Genomic DNA, 22,393 nt, shown 5'->3' on the forward strand with positions numbered 1-22,393 from the left:
GATATTCTAAAGATAACTATATTTGTTGAAGTACATTGAATTAACATAATATTTAGAGTTATTGAAATTAAATTTCATTAACCCAACATATTTCTAATTAATTGAAGTTGTAGCAAGTATGAAGCTCTAGCCACATGTAATCTTCAAGAGTCTAAACGTGTAAAGCATTTTATTATTTAAAGTAGGTATGTTATGTGTGGTTTACATTAAATCCGATTAAAATATGACTCATGATGATTAGAAGAAATTATGAAAAAAAATTATTCGCAATCTAGTGGTCATCAATTATAAAATATTAAAACAATGAATCAACATAGTTTTGAAAGTCACTATGTTTTTCTTTTCAAGAGTTTCTTTCCACCGGTTTCATTGCTTGTTTTGTTAATTCTTGCTTTATTTTATTTTGCAAATATTTTGATACAACTTCAATACAAGTTTTTGAAGACTGATCATTACAACAAAGTAAAAACAACATAAAAATTTCTAATTAAAAAAAAAATTCTTCTCATAATAAACAATTGGTGATCCATAGTGACTTCTCATTTGTAGGATTATATCATCATTATTAGTATTCTTGGGAACTCTTTATTAAGTGTTTGCTTAATCTCTTTCCTCTTAATTTTAACTTTGATTAAGCTGCCACTTTGTTACTTCAATGTTTTCTACAATAAAAAAAAATATGAAAGCATAGTATTTTGTTATTTTCATACTGTAGAGAATAGAAGTTAAAATCAAGTGAGTTTGTTATTTTGGTACTTTCTATAGTAAAAGTTGAAGAAATACTAGTGGAAAAAAATTATAATACCATATTAAGGGTACCAAACAACAATTAATTAGGTCAATTCTGTAATAACCAATATAAGATAATATCTTGATATATCTAAAGTAAAAAATTAGCTTTGATACCCATGTTAGATTGAACTATACATATACTTGACCAAGACAAAAACTAAAAATGAGATGTGTAGAAAATAAATCAATAATAATTTGGAAGGCAAAAAGAATCTATATAAAGTTTTTAACAAGATATATAGTTTTAATTTCTCTCGTTAAGAATATAAAATGTTTGTGAATCAATTTGCTTATATTTTTAGAAAATTTTATTAAATCAGTTAAAGCATATAACATAATGTTTTTTGGAGAAGTTGAATGATTGTTTAATCTTAATATAATTATAGCTAAAAAATAATGGAAAAAAAAAACAATGCTTCAAAAAAATAAATAAATAAATAAATAAATAAATAAAGTAGTGATGTGCATACAAGAAATAGGAGCAAGAGAACTCATACCATACTGGCTCAAATATATAAATTAGATTAATTCTTAATATAATAATTAACATAATAATAGTTTTATACCTCTTAGCAGAGTAACTGGTCCAAGTCCTACTTGTGGCACAGACACAATTTTCACAAAAATAATAATAACATTATCAACCATAAAAAAAATTAATTTTAATAAAGAGTAACATGTATTACTATACTGATTAAAATAACAAATATATTTCAATATTCATCACATTTCATCACTATTTAAACTAATAAATCAGACAGAGTATAACGAAAAAACACTATGCAACCTCACATGATTGTGATTCAACTATATTCTTTATTTTGAAGAAAAATTAATTAAATAAAAATATTTATTTATTCAAAAGAATCAAGTCACTCTTCCTAATCTATTTTATTAATCCCATTTGATTTCCCCCACATAATCCCAACCTAAGCACACCCTCCCTAGTCCTCAAATCTAATCACCCAAAAAAATTCCCAAAAAATTATTAAAAAAATAATAATTAAAAAAAAAAAGATTCCGTGGAATATTTCTTAAAAATCCTCAACGAAAAATAAATTTCATAATTAATCCATCCCCTTTCTATATATGTCTAAAATATAATTATGGAATAGTCCTCAAAAGACGAACCCAAAACGCATCGAAGAGGAGTGAAGAAGGACGATGGAGCTGTGCTCCTCTTCCATTCACCTTTGCTTCTTCTTCTTCTTCTCGTGTGCGGAGAGAGATCTTGGTTCCTTGAGGCACGGTGTTGTCCTGTAGATCGTTGGTCTGCGACGACTTCTCCTCCGGATCTAGCGCCGACGCTTTTCTCCGCGGTTTTTTTTGATCTCAGGAACCGCGGGGACGATGGATAGTAGCGTTGGGGTGGGGAGGTCGGTGCTCGCGATTCTTCAGTGGTGGGGTTTCAATGTCACTGTTATCATCATGAACAAGTGGATCTTTCAGGTTTATTGATCATTGTCTTTGATTTCTATGAATCCCTTATGTTTTTCCCCTTTTATTCTGTGTTTTTAGTCTAGATTTGGTGTGGAATTTGTTGATTGATTTAATTTGTGATTTTTTATGTCTTGATTTGGAGTGTTATTGTGAGAATTTTTAGGTTTGTAATTGTTTGTTTTGTTAGTCTTTGTAGTTCTAGGTTGTTTGGGTAGCACACTTAAAAATGTCGGCTTTGTGATATTAAATTTTGTGAAATTGTTTTGAATACTTATTCGTTTCTACCAATATTTGAAAAAGCAAGTTGTAGAAGAGAAAAAAAAAAATTGATCTTGTTGATGGTTGATGTTGAGTTGTTACTGATTGTCGGAAAATGTCAGAAAGATTTTGCTGGTAGTTTTGAAGGTGCATTTACTGCATGAATTAGTGCAAATTGTGAATGGCAATGTAGCATAATTATTTTATTATTTCTAGCCTGGCACCCTAATTATGAATTTCATTCCATAACTCCTTGTTTGAGCTAACATGCAATGTTACAAGTCTTTTTGTAAATTAAGTCGTGCTTAACTGTGAAAGCTTGGTTTGTTTATGCAGAAGCTGGATTTTAAGTTTCCTCTGTCGGTATCTTGTGTCCATTTCATTTGCTCTGCTATTGGAGCATATGTTGCCATTAAATTGCTGAAGGTCAAACCATTGATAGAGGTTGACCCTGAAGATCGTTGGAGAAGAATATTTCCTATGTCTTTTGTGTTCTGTATCAACATTGTTCTGGGGAATGTGAGCTTGCGTTACATTCCTGTCTCTTTCATGCAGACCATTAAGTCATTCACTCCTGCAACAACAGGTGTGCCTTATGCTTGTGCTTTTGCATTGTTTGTGGTTGCAAATTCAGTTTGTTTAATGTTTGGATTTAGGTAGTTCCACAATGCATTTTTCTTTGATGTTATCCTTTAACAGTTATGCTTCAATGGCTGGTTTGGAGAAAACATTTTGACTGGCGCATATGGGGTTCTCTAGTGCCCATTGTTGGAGGAATTCTTCTAACCTCTATTACAGAGCTTAGTTTTGACATATTTGGATTCTGTGCTGCCTTGTTTGGTTGCCTGGCTACTTCTACAAAGACTATTTTGGCAGAATCTCTACTTCATGGATACAAATTTGATAGGTACTTTATCTTCTCATGGACTTTGATTATGTATTGTACTTTGAAATTGGTAGTTACGAATGCTATTAATAACGGAAGGTTTTATATCAGATCCTATTATTTTGGTTTTTCTTATTTAGAATGTGCTTCTTCAACTAAGAATCAATTTTAATCTGATGCCCTGCCTAACCTTGGAATCATTCTTCAATATCATCTGCATCATTCTAATATCATTAAACGTAATTCAGAGGGTGAACTGATTGTCAATATTTTCCATTAACTTGACTGACAAAAAAACCATTATTCTAGAATCCCTTTGGGGGTAATTAAGCTTTAAAGCCATCTTTAACTGCCTTGTTTTTACTTTGTACATAATAATTTTTACATACTTATTGGATATTTAGCTTTTGATGTATTATTTATTCTTTAGCCATCCACAAAGCCAATACTACTTGTGTGAATTTTGCATGTTTTAAAATTTTCAATTTCCTTGGCTTTACTTTTCAAATGCTTAGATCTTGACTTTAATTTTTTTCCCCTTTCCCCCAAAATGGAATCCATCTTCACTAATGATAGGAAGGATTGATAGAACTAGGCTTCTTAATTAGTATGAGATTTTGTTCTCTTGATTTATATTTATGATTTTATTTGGTTAAGGATGCCCGACCTTCTTAATAATGTAATATCTTCCTTTATATTGATAGCTACATTCTTAATTTTTTTTCTTGTTTTTAACTTTAGCATTTTCAGTAAATGTAAAAACCACTAATCATCGGTACATAAATTGGTTTATTTTGTAGAATTGGTTGCAAGTAGTATTTGTTTATCTATCCCTTTGCAACATTACCTTTTATTTTATATCCTTTATCCTCATTATCATTTCTTATCAGTTCCATCCATGTCATATGAGAGATTCCTTTTTTTTTGCCAACAAACTTGAATTATTTCATTCTTGTGCTGTATTGACTGTAATCCTTAAGTATGGTTGAGGTGTACATGACTAGATTGTTTTAAATGCCTTTTTCTCTTCTTATTTGCGATGGAAACTAATTCATTTGGTGTAAATATCTTCAATCTTTTATCCTTTTTTTTTTCCTGATTATACATTGATTTAAACACTCTTTTATCTGTATGATAATCTTTTTCATGGATGTGGTTTCATTGTAAACCTTTAGTAACTTTATTAATAATCTTGTAGAACTTATCAACTTTTAATAGACCCTGCAATTATTCCAACTCTTCTTGCATTTCTCCATTTGATTTACCCAGATTTAATTTTGCGTGAGACATTTATCAATCCTTTCTTTTGTTGACTATTTTCCTTGGATATCATTTTTTTTTCCAAAGTATGCTTAATTTATATGTAATTTGTTGACCTTTGCTCCTACTTAAAGGAAATCATGAGCTTCTGGCATGTATATGGTTCCAATTTGGCATTATCCCAATCTCCATTTCCTTCAATTAATATCATATTATCTGTAAGGGACACACATTAGATAGCGTTACCATGAACTAGTAACTTCAATAATTGCAATTGAAAATTTAAGGGATTTGACCCTGGTGTATGCAGATTGCGATTGTGAAGACACTTGTCATACTTTTCATCAGTTCTCTCATTTGTAATTGGTTTTTCATACATGCCTTATTGGCTTATTCACCATATATACTTAAGGGCTCTTTTTCAATTAACTTTTTTGGGCATGTGCCTTTCCAATGCACAGTAGCTGGTCTGGGTTAGCTATCCTGATTTATGTTTTCATTCAATGGTGACATGACAATGCCAACCTTCTGAAAAAAAAAAAATTGTAGTTATTATGTGGAATTAGGACATGGATGGTATCTACCTTCTCAAGTTGGTTAGAGAATACAGGCTTCTTTATAGTTTATATTGCTACAAGTAGTCCAATTTACTTATGGGGTTAAGAAGGCTACTGCAGCAGTGATGCTTTTAGCAACTCAGTAGTCAGCCATAACCACCACAAGTCACACTATTGTATTTCCATCGGAAATAACGGGAAGAGGGCCTTCACTGTATCTCTGTAACACACTCTTTGCACATATGCATCCATGTCATTGCTTCTGAAAGTAGTTTGGTTTTGTTATATTTCCTTCAAAGGAGCTGTGTAAGTTATTTTTCAGTAGATAAATTAATCTTTTTCCTAAGAAATGATTAGAGGACAGAAGAAAGTGTAAATTAAACCCAGGCTCAGCCTATTATAATTGTTGTCAAATTTGCTTAACCTCAGCTTGACATAGTATCTGAGCTTGAGCAGCTGCCTGTTTATTCATGGTATATTCTAAATTGAACTGATAATCTCTTGAGTTTTCGGCAGCTTAAGAAAAGCTAGAAAACAAATAGTCCATTAACTCAAATCTGCTGCTGTTGCAGTTCTTGCTACTTTCTTTTCTTATGCGGTGTTCTCAATTGTGCAGCATAAACACTGTCTACTATATGGCACCCTTTGCGACAATGATATTGGCAGTGCCGGCACTGGTGCTCGAAGGAAGCGGAGTTGTGAACTGGCTGCAGACTCATGAAGCAGTTTTATCATCTATGCTCATAATCTTTTTCTCGGGGGTGTTGGCCTTCTGTCTCAACTTCTCCATTTTTTATGTGATCCATTCTACCACTGCAGTCACCTTCAATGTAGCCGGCAATCTCAAGGTCTATTTTCTCAACCATTCCGCGTCCGTCCTTCATCTTCAGCTTGTTCTTAGATCCCAACGGTTTTTTTTTTTTTTTGACAGGTTGCAGTTGCAGTCCTCATCTCATGGCTTATCTTCCGAAATCCTATATCAATTATGAACTCAATTGGCTGCACCATTACCCTTGGCGGCTGCACTTTCTATGGGATTGTCCGGCAGAAGCTCGCGCAGCAACCGGGAACTCCTCAGACACCACGCACACCCCGGAGTCTGGTTGAACTACTCCCCCTTGTAAATGAGAAAGAAGATAAGGTGTAAAACGATACAACGAAAAGGGACCTCCGCATCAAATTTTCATATTCCTTTCTATGACAGAATTAGATTCTCAACGTCGAAGTTCAAGTGGTGGTTTCCCTGCTCAGATTTCTGCTGTTCTTTTTATCATTAGCCTTATGCAATGTAGAGCTTGATTTTGCTAATGTATTTGATTTCTCTTGTTAACAAAATCATTGGGACATGCTTTGCTTTACATTTCAGTATATGTTATGACATGAAGTTCACTCCTTTTCATTTATTCAGAATAAACAATAAATCCAAATACAAACTTGCAAAGATTGCAAACATACATAACTTTGATTTTTCAACCCCAATATATATATATATATATTATATATTCAAGCTAAGAGCCAGAAGTTCTTGTGCCATCTAGTACTAACAAGGTATCCACCCATGCCTTTGCTCTGCTTCCTCACAGCCATTGTCAAGCATTCTGCTTGATTGATGCATTGATCCACAAACTCCTCATTGCTATTATTGAACAAACTTCACAAGCACAAACAAAACCCTTTAATACATAAATTAATCACATTTATCTAAATTTAATAACACTAATTACCAGCAGAAAGGTAAAGCCTTGCTCTGGCTCAACACAAGAATAGAGATCTCCATCTTCTTCACTTGACCAAGAACACTCCCCAACTTTGGCCCTTTAATCACCACACTCTCCACAGCCACCTAAATCATTCAAAATCAAAAATCATATATACATAGATATACATATATAACAAAGATTAATATGATGAAACTTAAGTATTGAATATTAATTATTACCTCAGGGTTGCTAGACTTGCAAAGAGAAACAAGAGAGTTGGAAACTTGGAAATCATCCTCACTCTTTTGAGCACCATTATGGTAACTAGGAACAACATGGAGGAGAACAAGCATATCACCTTTGTTTACAACATGTGTTAATGCCCACATCATTGCATGCTTTCCCTTCTTTGAGTTTTCCTCTATCACCACCATCACCTTCTCTTCTTCTTCTTCTTATTTTTATCATTAATATTTTCAACTCCATTACCACCTTCTTCTGTCTTCTTCATTGAATCAACTCCACCATTGGCATTAACATCACCTCTCTTTCCTTTACCCCACTTCCTTGAAACACCTCCACCATTAGACAAAGGATGGTACCCTGAAGTGTTTTCCCATGCTTGTTTCCCACCACTACTTAGTTGCCTCAAAAAGGACCTTCCACCACCATTCTCCATTCTTCTCTCCTTTCCTCTCTTTCTCTTCCCCTTTTGCAGCTTTTTTTAGTTTTTAAAGTGTTTGAAGGAAGGTGGTGAAGAAGATGGCAATGGTGATTCTTTATTTATAATATATAATATAATATAATATAATATAACATTTAAGACAAGTTTGGGTCATTGGTCATAGACTTGTTTTGGTGGTTTTGGCAAAAAAAAATTTTTTTTTTCTCAATTATTTAAAAGTTTTATGGTTTTTGGCAATGGATAAATGCTTTTCCTTTAGCATGGTTATGTGGAGGTTCATGGATGTATTTATGTGTTTTTGTGATTAATGGCAATTTACAGTTGTAAATTTCTTATTAAGTTTTTAAAAGGTTCATTGGAGGTGGATAAATAATAATAATATTTTTTTAAAAAAAATTACTATTTAAGATTTTCTTTTAAACTTTAACTTCTAGATTTATTTCTATTTAGTGGGTTTATCTATTTTTACTAGCTAACTGTTTGTCACATTGTATATTGTAACAGATGTGAAACTATATAATTTAATTAGTAAATTTGAAATTTCAAATACTAACGATTAAAAGAAAAAGATAATTTTCCCAAAATTTTGGGTATTGTGGCTTTGTGAATGTTTTTTTTTATAAAATAAAGTACAACTAAAAAAATTCACATAGCATTGGAATGAATAAAGAATTAATTTTAAATTAATCAAACTCTTAATGTAGACAGAGGTTGGTTGCATGTTATGGAGTAATTATTTAATATGTTTTTATGAATTTTAAGCTTTAGAAATGTGAGGTTGGTGACCACATTGAAGCAACGTGCATCCATGTCTTTAAAATTTAGTCAAAGGCACACTCACACATGCCATTTTGCATTTTTGGTTTTTTTTCACTCAATATCTATTTCTTAATTGTGATCTCATAATTAATCCTTTTTTTAAGAGTGTGATAATATCAATATAAGCTAAAAATAATTTATTAAGATCAAACCAATGTGATAACTTGTCAACATATAATGCCATGTTAGTTATCATATTGTCAAATTATTATGTTAAACTTGACTTTAATCTTATTATTAATGCCTGTAATTAGCAGATCAATTGTTTTGATTTAATTTTTTTTTTTAATTATTGAACCCTAGAGTGAGATGAAATAATGGATATACACAAAAATTCGAATGCCTATAATTCGAACCAACTTTGTTGGTGTTTTGGTTTAATTTACTGAAAATCATATTTACAAAAATTAAATTAACAAATTTAATTGAACTACAATACAGAAAAAAAAAACATTATTAAATTTGTATAAAACAAACCAAACTGGAATCTACTCTCCTCTTCACTTCATTCATTTTGAGAAATTAATATAATTTGCATACTAATTTTTAATTATGAAAATAGATAAATAATCATATTTTATAAAAGAATATATAAATACATATTTTCTTAGCAATTTTATCTACTTATATTGAAATACTGGAAATACCCAAAAAAAAATCGAATCCCTACCATACCATTCGAACCAACCCTGGTTGGTGGTTTGGTTTAATTTACTTATAATCATATTTACAAAAATCAAATTAACAAATTTAATTGAACTAAAATACAGAAAAAAAATAACATTACTAAATTTTTATAAAACAAACTAAACTGTAATCTACTCTACTCTTCACTTCATTCATTTTGAGAAATTTATATAATTTGCATACTAATTTTTAATTATAAAATAGAAAAATAATCGTATTATATATATATACATATTTTCTTAGCAATTTTCTCTACCTATATTAATTGAACTACTTGGGAAAGGGGAAAAAAGAAGAAATCTTGTAATATAAAATCATGAAACTCCATAAAGAAGAAGAAAACCTTCAAAGATCATTGGTACACTGAAGCAAATCTACTCCCTCATTAACTTTTCTCTTTCTCATCTAAGAAACTCCAGAGTCTAGAGTGAATCAAATTCACATAAATATAAATATAAAGACAAACAAAGTCTTGTCATTCACATTTAGTACTTCTTGTGACGCTGTTCAAATGAAGAGAAAAAAATCAATCATGTCAGAAACACTGATTCCAAAATCCATCAACTTTTTGCATGGCATTGTGAGGGTGCAAATTTTGCTGCAGTTGCTTGGCTTTACTGCAACTTTTTACAGTGCAAATTACAAGGCTTTGAATGGTTATCAGATTTCAGTAAAAAGATTCCCAGGTTGATCAGTAAAAGATGTGCAAATTTGTGCTAGATTTTGTACCATTGGATGATAAATAGAGATCATTTTGGATAAGGATGAACAATAATTTATATGTGCTTGTTTTCAAATGGTACTTTTGGCTTTGTATTTATTGTTACACTTGTGACCTCGGACAATTATTTTTTACCGGTCCTTGTTTCACCCATCCAGTACTAGGCAGCAGTTTATTTTTTTCTTATGGGCATAAGTTTATGTCTTTCTTAAGTGAAAAGTTAAAAATTTAATTTTCTTGTAAGGTTGGGGGTTCATGAAAAATTTATGTGAATGTTTTTTTTTAGTGATTATTAAAATTATTTATATATTTTTGTCATGGATTAATACAGTTTTTGATGAAAAAAAGCCAAACTCGAAGACTGAGCTACAACAGTAAAGCGTTGCTTGTAGTTCATAGGTTGCCAAATTGACTCTAGCGATCTTGATGTGAGGACAGTTCAGTAAGGAGTTAGCCTAGTAGGTAGGAATGCAAGTGGGACGGAGAATCTCCATTCTCCACGGGCCCCGCCCCGACGGGGCGGAGATTCCCCAAAACATCCCTCAGAGAGCGGGAGCGGGAAAAACTTTTTCTCGCCTCAGCGGGACCGAAAAATGCTCTCCTCGCCTCGCTCCCTCACTGGCACCCAGGTCTCCCAGTAGGGATTCCCAACAAAAAAAAATTATATATTTTTAGTGTATTTATTAAAAATTATTTCAACATTAATATAATATTATATATATATAATCAATAAATATTTATTTGTTAATATTTTTTAGTTATTAATAAGTTTTAGTAAAATGAATAGAAACTTAATTTAAAATAACTGAGTTTAAATATAATTGTAACAATAAAATTGAAATAGCGTTATGTATTATTCATTTAGTGATAAATACTATTTTTTTTCAATCCATTAAACATTTAAACTCTTACTCATTAATTTATCTTTATATTATAAAATATGACTCACAATTATTTCATACAACTTATTAACTATTTATATATTTCATTAAAACATATTTATTTAATAAAATATTAAATTATTTTAATAAAATTATTATATAATATATTTATAAAATTAAAATTCAAACTAATAAAATTAAAAATTAGTGTTACTCCAATGTAATACTTGGAGATAATTATATGAAAAATTGTTTTAAAAATTTTAATCAAAACTTTTTATTTCCTATTATAGATAAATATGTTATATTAAAATTAAGATTTAATTGATTAATTTATCAATTTTATTGAAATCTCAATTTGTAAGTAGAACATCTCTTATGAAATCTCAACTTGTAAGTAGAATATCTCTTATGAAATCCCAACTTCCGCAGTTCCCCATCTTCAATTCTTCATACCATCGATTATTTCGTTAGTTTGTTGTTTTCACATACAGTAAATAATACTTATGGCGGGGAATATTTTGTTTATTTTTTTTAATTTCATATATGATGTGTTACATGTGTAATTAGGAAAAACAATTGGTGGGATAGGGATTCCTCGTCCCCGCTGGGGAGTAAAGGGGGATTTCTCACCAGGGAATTTTGAGGCGGGAATCTCCGCCCGTGGGAAGCGGGGATGGGGATCCCATTCCTCACCCGCCCTGCCCCACTTGCATTCCTACTAGTAGGTATATGCTCCTAGTTTTTTGTTTTCTTAGGGGCCCAAAATTTTGTTGTTGTCGAGTCTAGTCCTTATTTTTTGTTTTTAATTCATTTCGTGTGTTTTATTATCCTTTTATAGTTTGTCAGTTTCTACTTTAGTGGAGTGTCATGTTATTTGATTTTTGTTCTAGTTCTCTGTTGTTGGAGGTAGTGTTGTACTTTCAGTTATTTTTTTAAGGAAAAATTACTTTTTAGTCCCTGTGAAGTTTCAATCTTCCTGTTTAGTCCCTCTCACTTTTTCATTTTCATAAAAATCCCTCCTTTAATGTTTACATTCCTCTTTAGTCCCTGCCGTTAAAGACATCAGTTATGAGGCTGTGAAATGGCAACCTTGCCCTTGTCTCAAAAGCAAGCATTGGAGGGTTTTTCCCTTCATGTCAAATCAACTTTTGTAAAAAAGTTAAAAAGTAATCCAAAGAAGCTACCAATATCAAAGCCTTTTCATTTCTTTTATATAAGTCTTGTTCTTGTTCTTGTTCTTCATCTTATTGTTCTTCTTCTTCTGACTTCTTGTTCATCTTCTTATTATTATTCTTAATTTTGGTGCTGAAGCCTCTCGTATTTTTAATCTCCTTTGATTATTTTGTTCTCTTTATATCTGTGTACCTTCTTAACGCCAGGAAAATAGCTTTCTTAGTTTCGTCATTGTCTTATTTTCTATTCTACATCCTGTAGAGGCCGAGGCCGTGGGAAAGTTTGTTGAGCTTCTTCTTGTTGTCATCTTTTATACTAAGTAACAGACGATAGCCTTTGTAACATTTCAATTTTCATGTAGGTGTTTATAATCAATGGAAACCTTTTGTGCTGTGGCATGATACAAAGGAGAAGGACGTATGATTCAATTCACCATATTGAGTTCATGGAAAATAGTAATATGTGACATAAGTGAGCGGTGGGCATTGGACGGTTCTCAGGTCAGGGTAAAGTTTGTGACACCTGACTCGTACAAGACGCTTTTCCCAATTGAGTTGGATGCTCACTTTCAACGCATGTGCCACATACATCATACTTTCAACAAGAACGTTGTCGACATCATCATCGAGGACGCGAGTGGGTCAATGGATGACAACTCAGGCTCATTGATTCCATTATAATTGCAATGATAATTATTGACGGTTACCTTTCATTTGTGTATTATGTGTAATTTATCTCATACATGTTTACTAAATTAGTATCATGTGTATTAAACTACTTTATCTGTGTAATATTATCTTTTTATGTGTAAATATATACTTTACTGTCTAAAATACCTTATTCTTGTGTAGGTTTGATGTATATTTGTGTAATAAAGTATCATATTGATATTGTCTGTTTTATGCATTGTCATGTAGGGACGCCTTCTCAGCAAGTATGAACGCAAATGTCGAGACATATCTGTCCCAATATCCTCCGGCAGGGGCACTCAGCATTGTTTAGTCTTCACAAACACTTGATATGGTGACCGTAAAAGTGGGTCAATGCTTTAACAATGTAGAGCATTTCAAAGATTGCCTACACAGCAACGCCATAAGACAAAATTTTGATTTTATGTTTATAAAAAATGATAAACTTAGGGTGACCGTTAAGTGCGCTGCTCCAAATTACCAGTGGCGTGTGCATACATCTAAAGAGGAAAATGTTGACACCTTTCTAGTGAAGACAATGCACGCAACGCACAGTTGCAGTGGGGGCATTGGTACAATAGCGCACCTGAAAGCAAGCAAAAAATGGGTCTCTCAACGTGTAATACAGAAGCTCAAGGAGCGGCCATTATATAGAGCTATCGACATTCAGAAAGATATATTACAGGACCATGGAGTTCGCCTACCATATAAGCGTGCTTGGATGGAGGAAGGAGATTGCACAGACCGCTATTCATAGTAAGGAGGTTAGTAGTTACGATTTGCTTCTCTGGTATGCGGACAAAGTGGCTGAGACGAATCCCGGCATTATTGTAATCGTTGAGAATGACGGTGATCGATTTAAACGCGCTTTTTTCTCGTTTCGGGCATGTTTGTTGGGTTTCAAGTTGGGATGCAGGCCATTACTTTTTTTTGACGAAACTCACTTACTTGGCAAGTACGGCGGGATTCTGTTAGGTACAACTGCCAAAGATGCCAATGAGGGTATCTTCCATGTAGCATTCGCAGTAGTTGACAACGAAACAAATGATAATTGGACTTGGTTTCTTGCTACCCTCGGGGAGGCATTGTATTGAGAAGATGATTACGACAAAGTTATTACATTTATCTCGGATCGATCAAAAGGTCTTGTTAACGCAGTCTCGCGCGTGTTCCCGTCATCACCGCATGGTTATTGTTTGCGCCATTTGGAAGCCAACTTCATGAAGGCGAACGACAGCCTTGGGAAATCATTGAAGAAATAATCCTGGTCAATAATCTTGAAAATTGCGTACATGTACAAGTCTAAAGAGTTCGATGATGCAGTTAGTAAACTTGTAGCTATATCGACCGATGCACATGATTGGTTGTTACACAAGTCCGACATTGATCATTGGTGTAACTATTTATTCAAGGGTATGCGGTGGTGTGAAATGTACTCTAATGTAGTGGAGTCTTTCAATGCCTGGATCAAAGAGGCAAGGCATCTACTGGTAACAAGCATGGTCGATACTATAAGGTAAGATTAATCTACAGTTCATTGTTTAATGTGTAGTAATCAACAATACTGCGTAATAATTACTACTATTATTTTAAACCCTATTTTCCCATGTAGTTTATATAGGTCATGTGAACAAATATGGGTTCCTATGTAAAATATTAGTTAACTACATATAAATTCTAATACATGTGTAGTATTCCATGTTACTGTGTAATATTTTGCATTATTGGTTAAAATCGTGAGTTGCTATATGCGCTTACGATCTCATGTGTATTAAATTATGTTTATGTTCATTAGTAATTCTTACCCAACTTCGCGCATGTTAATACCCAGGTTTAAACTGATGAACATGCTTACTGAGCGGCGCGAAGTGTCTGCCATGTGGGACACATACCTTTGCCTTTAGATACTCAAGAAGGTTAAACAAATGGTCGAAATCAGTCAGTTTTCGAGGGTGGGTCGATCAAGCGATGACAATTATGAAGTGGTTGATGAGCACAATAATGCCGTCAACCTACGCTTACGTAAATGTTCTTGTAGGAGATGGGACATACATGGACTGCCATGCAAGCATGCAACTGCTATGATAATGCAAACAGACACAAATGTGCACTACTATGTCGACCAATATTTTACAGCAGAATCGTATCATCGTGCATATGCCGAACCAATATACCCAATCCCTGACAGTGAAAAGCCATCGGATGATGCTTGTCAACTGAGAATGCGACCACCGATAGCAAAGAAATGACTCAGCCATTCGCGACGGAAACGGATCGAATCACAAGCCTTTGATGTGCACGATTTACATTGTGGAAGGTGTCACCAAAGTGGACATAATCGACGATCTTGTAATGCAGTTATTGAGGACTAGCTATAAAAAACTTCTTAATGCAGTCATTTTACCTTTTGTTAGACATTTATAGTGTGCTGGTGTAGTTAATCACTTGAATTGTGTAGTTAATCAGTTTTACTGTGTATTACAAGTTTTTTGTGTGTAATATTTAATGTTACTATTTAGAAAACTACTCTATTGTGCAAAATGATAAGTTTTCGTGTTCTTAATGATGTTATTGTGTATACAATTGATACTACTGTGTAAAATACAACTAAGTTGGATATATTTGAGAGACAGTTAAAATTCTAGTAAACTGGATTCATAAAAGATTTAAGTACAAACATTTGCAGTTTCAATTCACCATATTATAAAAATGTTCTCAACAGTTGCCATCTTTGATATTCTCGACGGGAGGTTCTTCATCGGCTACAGGATCCGCGGTAAGTTCTACATTATGGGCAATACCAGCGTCGTCAGTAGTCTCAACGGCAGGTTCTTCGTCCACTGTAGACTCTGTGGTAGGTTCAACAGCCTGGCCAGTCTCAATGGCAGTTTTAGTTTTCTCTTTAGCCTCCTGGGCAGTCTCCGCGACTGTGTCAGAAATAATTTTTTGCCTTATTCCATCAATTAATATCCGTTACACGTAGCGCAGTCTCAAATATGGGATGTCCCCCATGGTATGTCCAGTCGTTCCCTATTCAAAATTTGATCCATGTAGCTTACGCAAAATGTTGGGTAGTCGTTGCTTCCTAGGGGTTGTTGGGGGAGTCACGCATATGCTCTAGAGGTAGATCTCTGAATTTGTTGTGGCCAAAGTTAACCTCCATTACGAGTTCAAAAAGATCCCGCTGAAGCATCATATTTTATCATCAGTGAGGAGTATATTATAAGAGGAATAGCAAACGATTGCTTAGGACTTACCATGTTAACGACATCTGAGTCGTATATAGATGACTGAAGTGATGAGTAGTGCATGTATTTTGAATTCTCCAAGTCAAGCGTTAGCAAATGATAATGACCGTTGAAGAAGATTGGCATCAGGATAATGTCAGCATTTTTGTAGCCAAACATTATATCCTCCATCATGTACGTAGCCAGGTCTGCCGTGGTTTCTGACTTCTGCATGGTGAGCGCCTGAGGACGAGTGACGATGGCTCTTTTTTGGAATGCTAGTGGATTTGATAGTAACTGTTCATGCATGATGAGGACCAAGACGTCGATAACATCGTCCGGGACTTGATCTTTGCCTTCGAGGAGAATGTAAATGCTATCAAGCGTTATGTATGTGTAGTCATTCCTCCACACTACTGAACTGAAAAAATATGTCAAGAAAAGTTCAACGTAAATCATATATTACACACAAATAATTGAGTTTACACATTTACTATTTGTATTACACACCTATTTATAATTTTTTAAACCTAAAACGTTATTTACACATAAATAGCTACATTTTACACAGGTACGTGTTTATTTCCACATGTATAATGTAATATAGACATATATAGATATCGTTTACACAAGTAGGGACTTTATTTACACATGTATAATGTAATATAGACATGAAAGCAAGAGTCATACACAGTCAACGGATATTACCTGTCCACTCGGGTGTTCAAGTAATGCGTAAGGGCTGTCCGTTCCAACAGGTTCAACCTACTGAAGCCTGTGTACTTCTTTTTTTGTGGGAGAAAACCCGGAGGGGTCTTTGCTTCGGGGGTCGTCTCTCTTGGTGGAACCTTGTATGGCACTATTGCAAGCGGATTGGTTTCCTCTGATGTATTCTTCATTCCAGTTAGGAATTCGACAAGTGCTGCCACTTCTCCTAAGGCTGCTTCATCAGTATCTGTTGTGTCAGTTGAAGTGGAGTCAAGTGGGAACATTCTCCTCGGCGGGGCTCGCATAGGTGGTTGGTTTTTCGGAGCATGTGTCCTTGTGCTTCGTGTTCCCTTTCGCGCAGCTTTCTTAGGTGGAACCTTCTTGGGGGCCCTGGATCTGAGCTTTTGGTGGAACCTTATTCGATTATTGTTTGGGTGGGACAGCTTGAGATATATCTGCCTTAGCCGTGCGGCGAGTTACTCTCCTTGGCGGTGTGTCAACTTTACTACCTTCACCGGTGGAAGTCGTTGCAACAGGCGCAGGCTTTGTCACAGGGGCAGGTCCAGTAACAGGCACTGGTTCTGTAACGAGGAAAGGCGCTGGGCCATTAAGGTTGGTATTTTTATTTATAAGTACATCCTCTGCAACATGAGAAGGTGTAGGCTCTGCAACAGGGGATGGCGCTGGGGTTCTCGGGTATCATCAGCATCAGGAGCGTCAGGGGCTGTTTTTGAAGTGTCCCTTTCCCGAGTCAGGTTAGACCAGCCCCTAAAACCCTGGGCTACCCGCTTGAATCTAGGGATGTAAGTGGGGCGGGGCCGGGCAGGGCGGGGAATGGGATCCCCGTCCCCATCCCCGCTTCCCACGGGATGGGGATTCCCCACCTCCAAATTCCCGGCGGGGAGGAATTATCCCACTCACTCCCCCGTGGGGATCCCCACGGGGTCGGGGAATCCCCGCCCCCATCAATTTTTTGTATTACATAAAATTCTAATAATATTATATATATAAAATATATATATATATATATATATTAAAGTAGAAAACCTATTTGACACTTGTCAATTTCTCATAGAAATTTTACCAGTATTATTTTAATAATATTAAAATATTTATAGCATAACACTAAATTATATTATTTTAAACTAATTTTTATTATTTTATCTCATAATATATAATAAAATTAATTTTATAAAAATATTATATTTTTGAAGTTGATAAATAGCTTATTTTATTTAATCTTAATTTAATTTCTATAGAAAATAAAAAAAAATATTAATTTTTTTAAAAATTTTCATATAAATATTCGTATATCACACGGGAGTAATACTAGTATTACTTAAAGTCTAAAAGTCTAAAATATTATTAATAAATACTAGAAATATATTTTTTTGAAACCCACATATTTGGTCCTTATAATCTTATATTCATATTAAATTATTTTAAAAAAAATAAATAACTAATCATATGAGTTATTTTCAATATATATATATATATATTATTAAAAATCGGGGAATCCCCGCGGGGATCCCCATGGGGAGTGGGTGGGGAATGCCTTCCCCGCTCCCGCCCCCGCCCCGCCCTCGCCCCGCTCTGCGAGGCGGGGATGGGTTTTTCCCCTGCTCCCGCCTCGCGGGTTATTCGGGAATCCTCGCCCCGAGGCGGGTCCCCACGGGGAACGGGGATTTCCCGCCCCATTTACATCCCTACTTGAATCTCCTACCTGAAGAAAAAGGGAGAGAATGAACGATTGGTTCTCGCCAGATAGTTACTATCCGCGTGGTGACCTTGATACAGCCCTCCACCACCTTTCATCATTCGCGTCGCACTTGTCCAAACGCGCACGCATATCACGAATTTCCTCTAATACCCGCTGCAAGAGGTTGCGTACATCATCACCGTCTCCCTCTGATTGACGGCGAGATAATTTTGATGAGTCGTAAGGGGAAGAGCCACCCCTAGGTTGCTTCCTTGCCTGTTGTCCGCTTGGTTTTGCTGAGTATAGCTTAGGGGAGGCATGTTTCCTTTCTACAGGCCTCGTTGTCGAGGAGCGGCGTCTATCCCTTCTCTTTCGCTCGGCCACTTCAGACGACCTCTCGTAACCTTGCTTTTTGGTTTCCCGCCTTCCAACGCCAATGAGTTCAGTTTCCTCATCGTTGGCTGGAACAAGTTCATAGAACTACAACATTATACACATGAACTTTATTAATTTAAACACGTAAGGCTTATTATACACATGAACTATATAATTTATACATAAATATGTTTTGTTACACAGGTAGCCTCTGTTATGCATCAGAAAATATATTATTAGACATGTAAAATGTATTATACATATTACAATAATATTATACACAATTAAACAATTTAATATGTAGAAAATAACATAATTTACATATTTTTGCTAGAGTTTGACACAAACTTACTTCTCTTCCTTTAAGCGACTTCAACAGAGGACAGATTGAATTCGCCTTGATGTAATTGGTTTCCCCATAACACATTACATAGGGTGTCCTTCCCAGACATTATTTTTCACACTGCCAGTTACCTCGTAGAACCAAATAATGAGGGTGACGGTGTACCCTTTCAAGTAACTTGCGGTGGAGTAGTTTTCTTTGCACCACATCTGTACACGTTCGGCCGTTGTGGGGAGATCGGCCATCAGCCACCTGTGAACGGCATGGGCCCAAGCATAACGCCTAAGTGAGGGAAGATCATTAGCGTACCTGGCCGCAAATATTGGCGCATTAAGAGAAGTGCTGGGGAAAAAGATGGTAGCCATGAAGTAGACGACCAGAAGCTTTACAAAATGTCTCTTTGTCATCGCCTTTTCTTTGCACGAGCAAGCATAGGTTGTCTTTAATTGTGCCACGGTGACGATTATGCATTTTACTAAGGAATGACTCCTCAAACTCGCATTGGATCTTCTTGTGTTTGAACAATACAATATCCCCTCCGCAATGGAGACCGAGAATGAGTGCCACGTCTTCTGGCCTGAATGAGAGCATGCTCTCTCATATCTCAAAGCGCTGGGTGCAATCGTCATACACCTGTAGCAGTGCGTCAATCACCCTTATCTCCTAGATGATGGGTGCAACATCCATGAAATGGGCAAAAGGAGTGCCACGGAGTATCTCCCAGTGCCGCCTGTTCATATCCTTCCTTAATACGGAGATCAGTTCTACAACAGGAGCTAGGTAACACCGTGCATTTACAAACGTTGTTGACATCGTCTATTGTGGAAATAAAACCAAAAAAAAAAAAATCAATATCTTAAATATGAGCGTACTTATTTTACACACGAAGAAGGTATTGTACACAGGAACACCTCATGTTACACATGAACTCTAATATTACACAATATGATGCACAAACTAAATGACAATCTCAAGTATATATATGCATCATCATAATGATGTCTAATTTCACACACAAACGAAGCAATGTTACAACATCTAAACACCACGCATAGCACTATCATCCACCTTCTTGAAGGCATGTTTTCTCACCTTTTGGTTGCGATTTCCTTTAACAAACTTCTTCAGTGGCCGGCCATTAACAAGAGAACAAGAGATTCGGAGAAGACGAAAGCCGACGCTCGCGAGAAAGACGATTGCTGGGAAAGGGTTCTCCATTGGCTTGCTCACAATGTATAGAAGACGAACAAGCGCTACCATTAGAGAAAAGTGGCTGCTCCGCGAATCCCTAAGCCTCACAAATCCAACCGTCCAACCGTGAGCGGTTACCAAGATTTTCAAGGGCATACTCATCATTTCATGCGCCTGGGAAGTTTCTCCATACAAGAAGGACATTATGGTAACTTCTATAGCCATTTAACACCTTTATTAACTCTGTTTGGGGAATAAGGGCTGAAAGGAAAAGGCCCCATAAAAGAGGGACTAAAAAAGAAGTGGAAACCTTGTCGGGAGTTAGAGGGAAAGTAAAAATTTGGGAAGGATGTTTCATGTTTTTTTTTAATGAATGCAGTTTATGTTACGTGTTTAGGAACCGGATAGATTATGGCCAATGATCTCAATAAATTAATAGAAGCGGGATTGTCTTCTTTGTCTCCTTGGTGATAGAGACTTACTCAGCAAAGCTTTGAAATGTTTGTTCTTAACTTCTTCTCTCTCTCCTAATTTTTTTGCATGATGAAACTTTTTTGATATAATTTGTTAGTATAACGTGCTAGGTTTTACTAATTCAGAGATTTGTTTTCCCAAATAAATGATCATTAATTTATATTTGGATTTAAATCATGCTACCTATCTAGTTCATTATATGATCGAATATTTTTATTCATTAATAATATATTAAAATATATTTTTAATGTGTTATTTATTATTGCATCTCAAATGCCCCTTGCGATTTTTATTAATTGACAATATAGTAAATTCGCAAGTGGATGATGCTTAATAATTCGTAAAAAATAAAAAAAAAATCACCAAATTTAGGAAATAAATTCTCAGTTGACAACCATCATGCAAGATTGACCAGACATGTTAGTAATATAGCAGTTCGATGCAAATTAGATGTCACAATGTGTGTGTATATTAAATAATGTATTTTAATAGTTCAACAAAGATAATAATAAAAAAATTATAAATGCTTTAAAAAAAATCCAAAATTAATGTTACTGTATCATATAATAATTTATTTTACCATTGATATAATAAGGTAGTGCCATTAACTTTCACACAAAAAATTGATAATTTGAATCCTTTCAAAATATAATTAAAGATTTAGAATATATGATGTATATGCGATTTGTTCATATTGTCAATATAACAATAATAATACATTTAAACAAAAACAATTTTTTTAAAAAAATTGCTTGCATGCCTAAATAGAAGTGGATATTGAGCACTGCCTAATAAGTGAGATACCACAAAAAATGCTTCTATTTTGAAAAAGTAGTTTTGCCTTTATTTAACTCTAATGTTAGAATTTTTTATCAAAACTTAATTATAACATTTATGTCGTATTATCATATGCAGAAGCAGGATCATTTACCTCCAATCATAGCAAGTTGTTAAAGACTACGAGTACTTACCTCCAGCCATAGTAAGTTGTTAAAGACTCTTGTCATCTTCAACAACCTGCTATGATTGGAGGTAAGTGATCATAGTACGACATAGATATCATAATCAAGTTTTGATGAAAATTCTAATAGATGTCTAGGGTTTGTATGACATGAATCCTTTTGATATTTACGCATGTATTACAAAATAAATTACGCATGATTTAGGGTTTGAAAGAATTAGGCATTAGGCCCAAACTGAACCCATCTTGGACAAGGTGTGCAACCACACGTGCAAGACCGCAGATGGCCCACATGCAACCAGCACCATGCAAGCCTACCCGCCTACTGCAACGCGGCCAATCTTGCGCGGGTGGATACACGATGGAGCCCAACCACGCCTGGGCAAGAGCACACGCGGCGCATGCACCCCATCCGCTGAGCATGTTCTAGTCAGCAACCCATCCGCGCAAGCCTCGGCCGCCGGCCACGACGCTGCCGCCTTTCTGGCACCACGGACAAGCTAATCCTCGCAAGACGCTGCCGTGGCATGTCTAGCGCTGAGCATTGCACGCATGCGGCTTTGTCCCCGAAGCGCCGCAGGCATGGCCTCGCGATCGCCAGTAGGTGCCACGGGCACATCCCATCCATGGCTTGGCTTCAGCGCAGGTGAAGCTCCAACCACAGCCTGGTCAGACACGCTGCGGTGCATAACCCATTCATGCCTATCCAACAAGTAAATTTCATCTCATGGGTCTTGCACACGTGTGGTTGCACACCTTGTCCAAGATGGGTTCAGTTTGGGCCTAATGCCTAATTTTTTCAAACCCTAAATCATGCGTTTATTTTGTATTACATGCGTAAATATCAGACTCCATGCATGTCTA

At 35.2% G+C, this 22,393-nt stretch overlaps 4 protein-coding genes across 4 annotated transcripts; 2 read left to right on the plus strand and 2 right to left on the minus strand.

Annotated features, from left to right (window-relative positions):
• The first annotated feature begins 1,906 nt into the window (after positions 1 to 1,906).
• Positions 1,907 to 6,582, plus strand: LOC120254014 (UDP-galactose transporter 1-like). Its single transcript, XM_039262168.1, has 5 exons — positions 1,907 to 2,241; positions 2,827 to 3,076; positions 3,190 to 3,397; positions 5,810 to 6,041; positions 6,125 to 6,582. The coding sequence occupies exons 1-5, from the start codon at positions 2,143 to 2,145 to the stop codon at positions 6,338 to 6,340; spliced, it is 1,005 nt and encodes a 334-aa protein (XP_039118102.1). The 5' UTR covers positions 1,907 to 2,142; the 3' UTR covers positions 6,341 to 6,582.
• A 50-nt stretch (positions 6,583 to 6,632) lies between these two features.
• On the minus strand, positions 6,633 to 7,637 carry LOC120254015. Its single transcript, XM_039262169.1, has 3 exons — positions 7,133 to 7,637; positions 6,918 to 7,036; positions 6,633 to 6,844 (listed from the first exon to the last, which is right to left on the minus strand). Exons 1-3 carry the CDS (start codon positions 7,325 to 7,327, stop codon positions 6,697 to 6,699), a joined length of 462 nt encoding a protein of 153 aa, XP_039118103.1. The 5' UTR covers positions 7,328 to 7,637; the 3' UTR covers positions 6,633 to 6,696.
• Positions 7,638 to 13,843: 6,206 nt separating this feature from the next.
• LOC120254012 lies at positions 13,844 to 14,800 on the plus strand. The gene is made up of 2 exons (XM_039262166.1): positions 13,844 to 14,041; positions 14,456 to 14,800. The coding sequence occupies exons 1-2, from the start codon at positions 13,844 to 13,846 to the stop codon at positions 14,798 to 14,800; spliced, it is 543 nt and encodes a 180-aa protein (XP_039118100.1).
• Positions 14,801 to 16,909: 2,109 nt separating this feature from the next.
• On the minus strand, positions 16,910 to 17,339 carry LOC120254013 (cyclin-dependent kinase inhibitor 1C-like). The gene is made up of 2 exons (XM_039262167.1): positions 17,272 to 17,339; positions 16,910 to 17,177 (listed from the first exon to the last, which is right to left on the minus strand). Exons 1-2 carry the CDS (start codon positions 17,337 to 17,339, stop codon positions 16,910 to 16,912), a joined length of 336 nt encoding a protein of 111 aa, XP_039118101.1.
• Positions 17,340 to 22,393: the final 5,054 nt, after the last annotated feature.

Source organism: Dioscorea cayenensis, unplaced genomic scaffold, assembly GCF_009730915.1.
Source record: "Dioscorea cayenensis subsp. rotundata cultivar TDr96_F1 unplaced genomic scaffold, TDr96_F1_v2_PseudoChromosome.rev07_lg8_w22 25.fasta BLBR01000293.1, whole genome shotgun sequence".
NCBI lineage: Eukaryota > Viridiplantae > Streptophyta > Magnoliopsida > Dioscoreales > Dioscoreaceae > Dioscorea > Dioscorea cayenensis.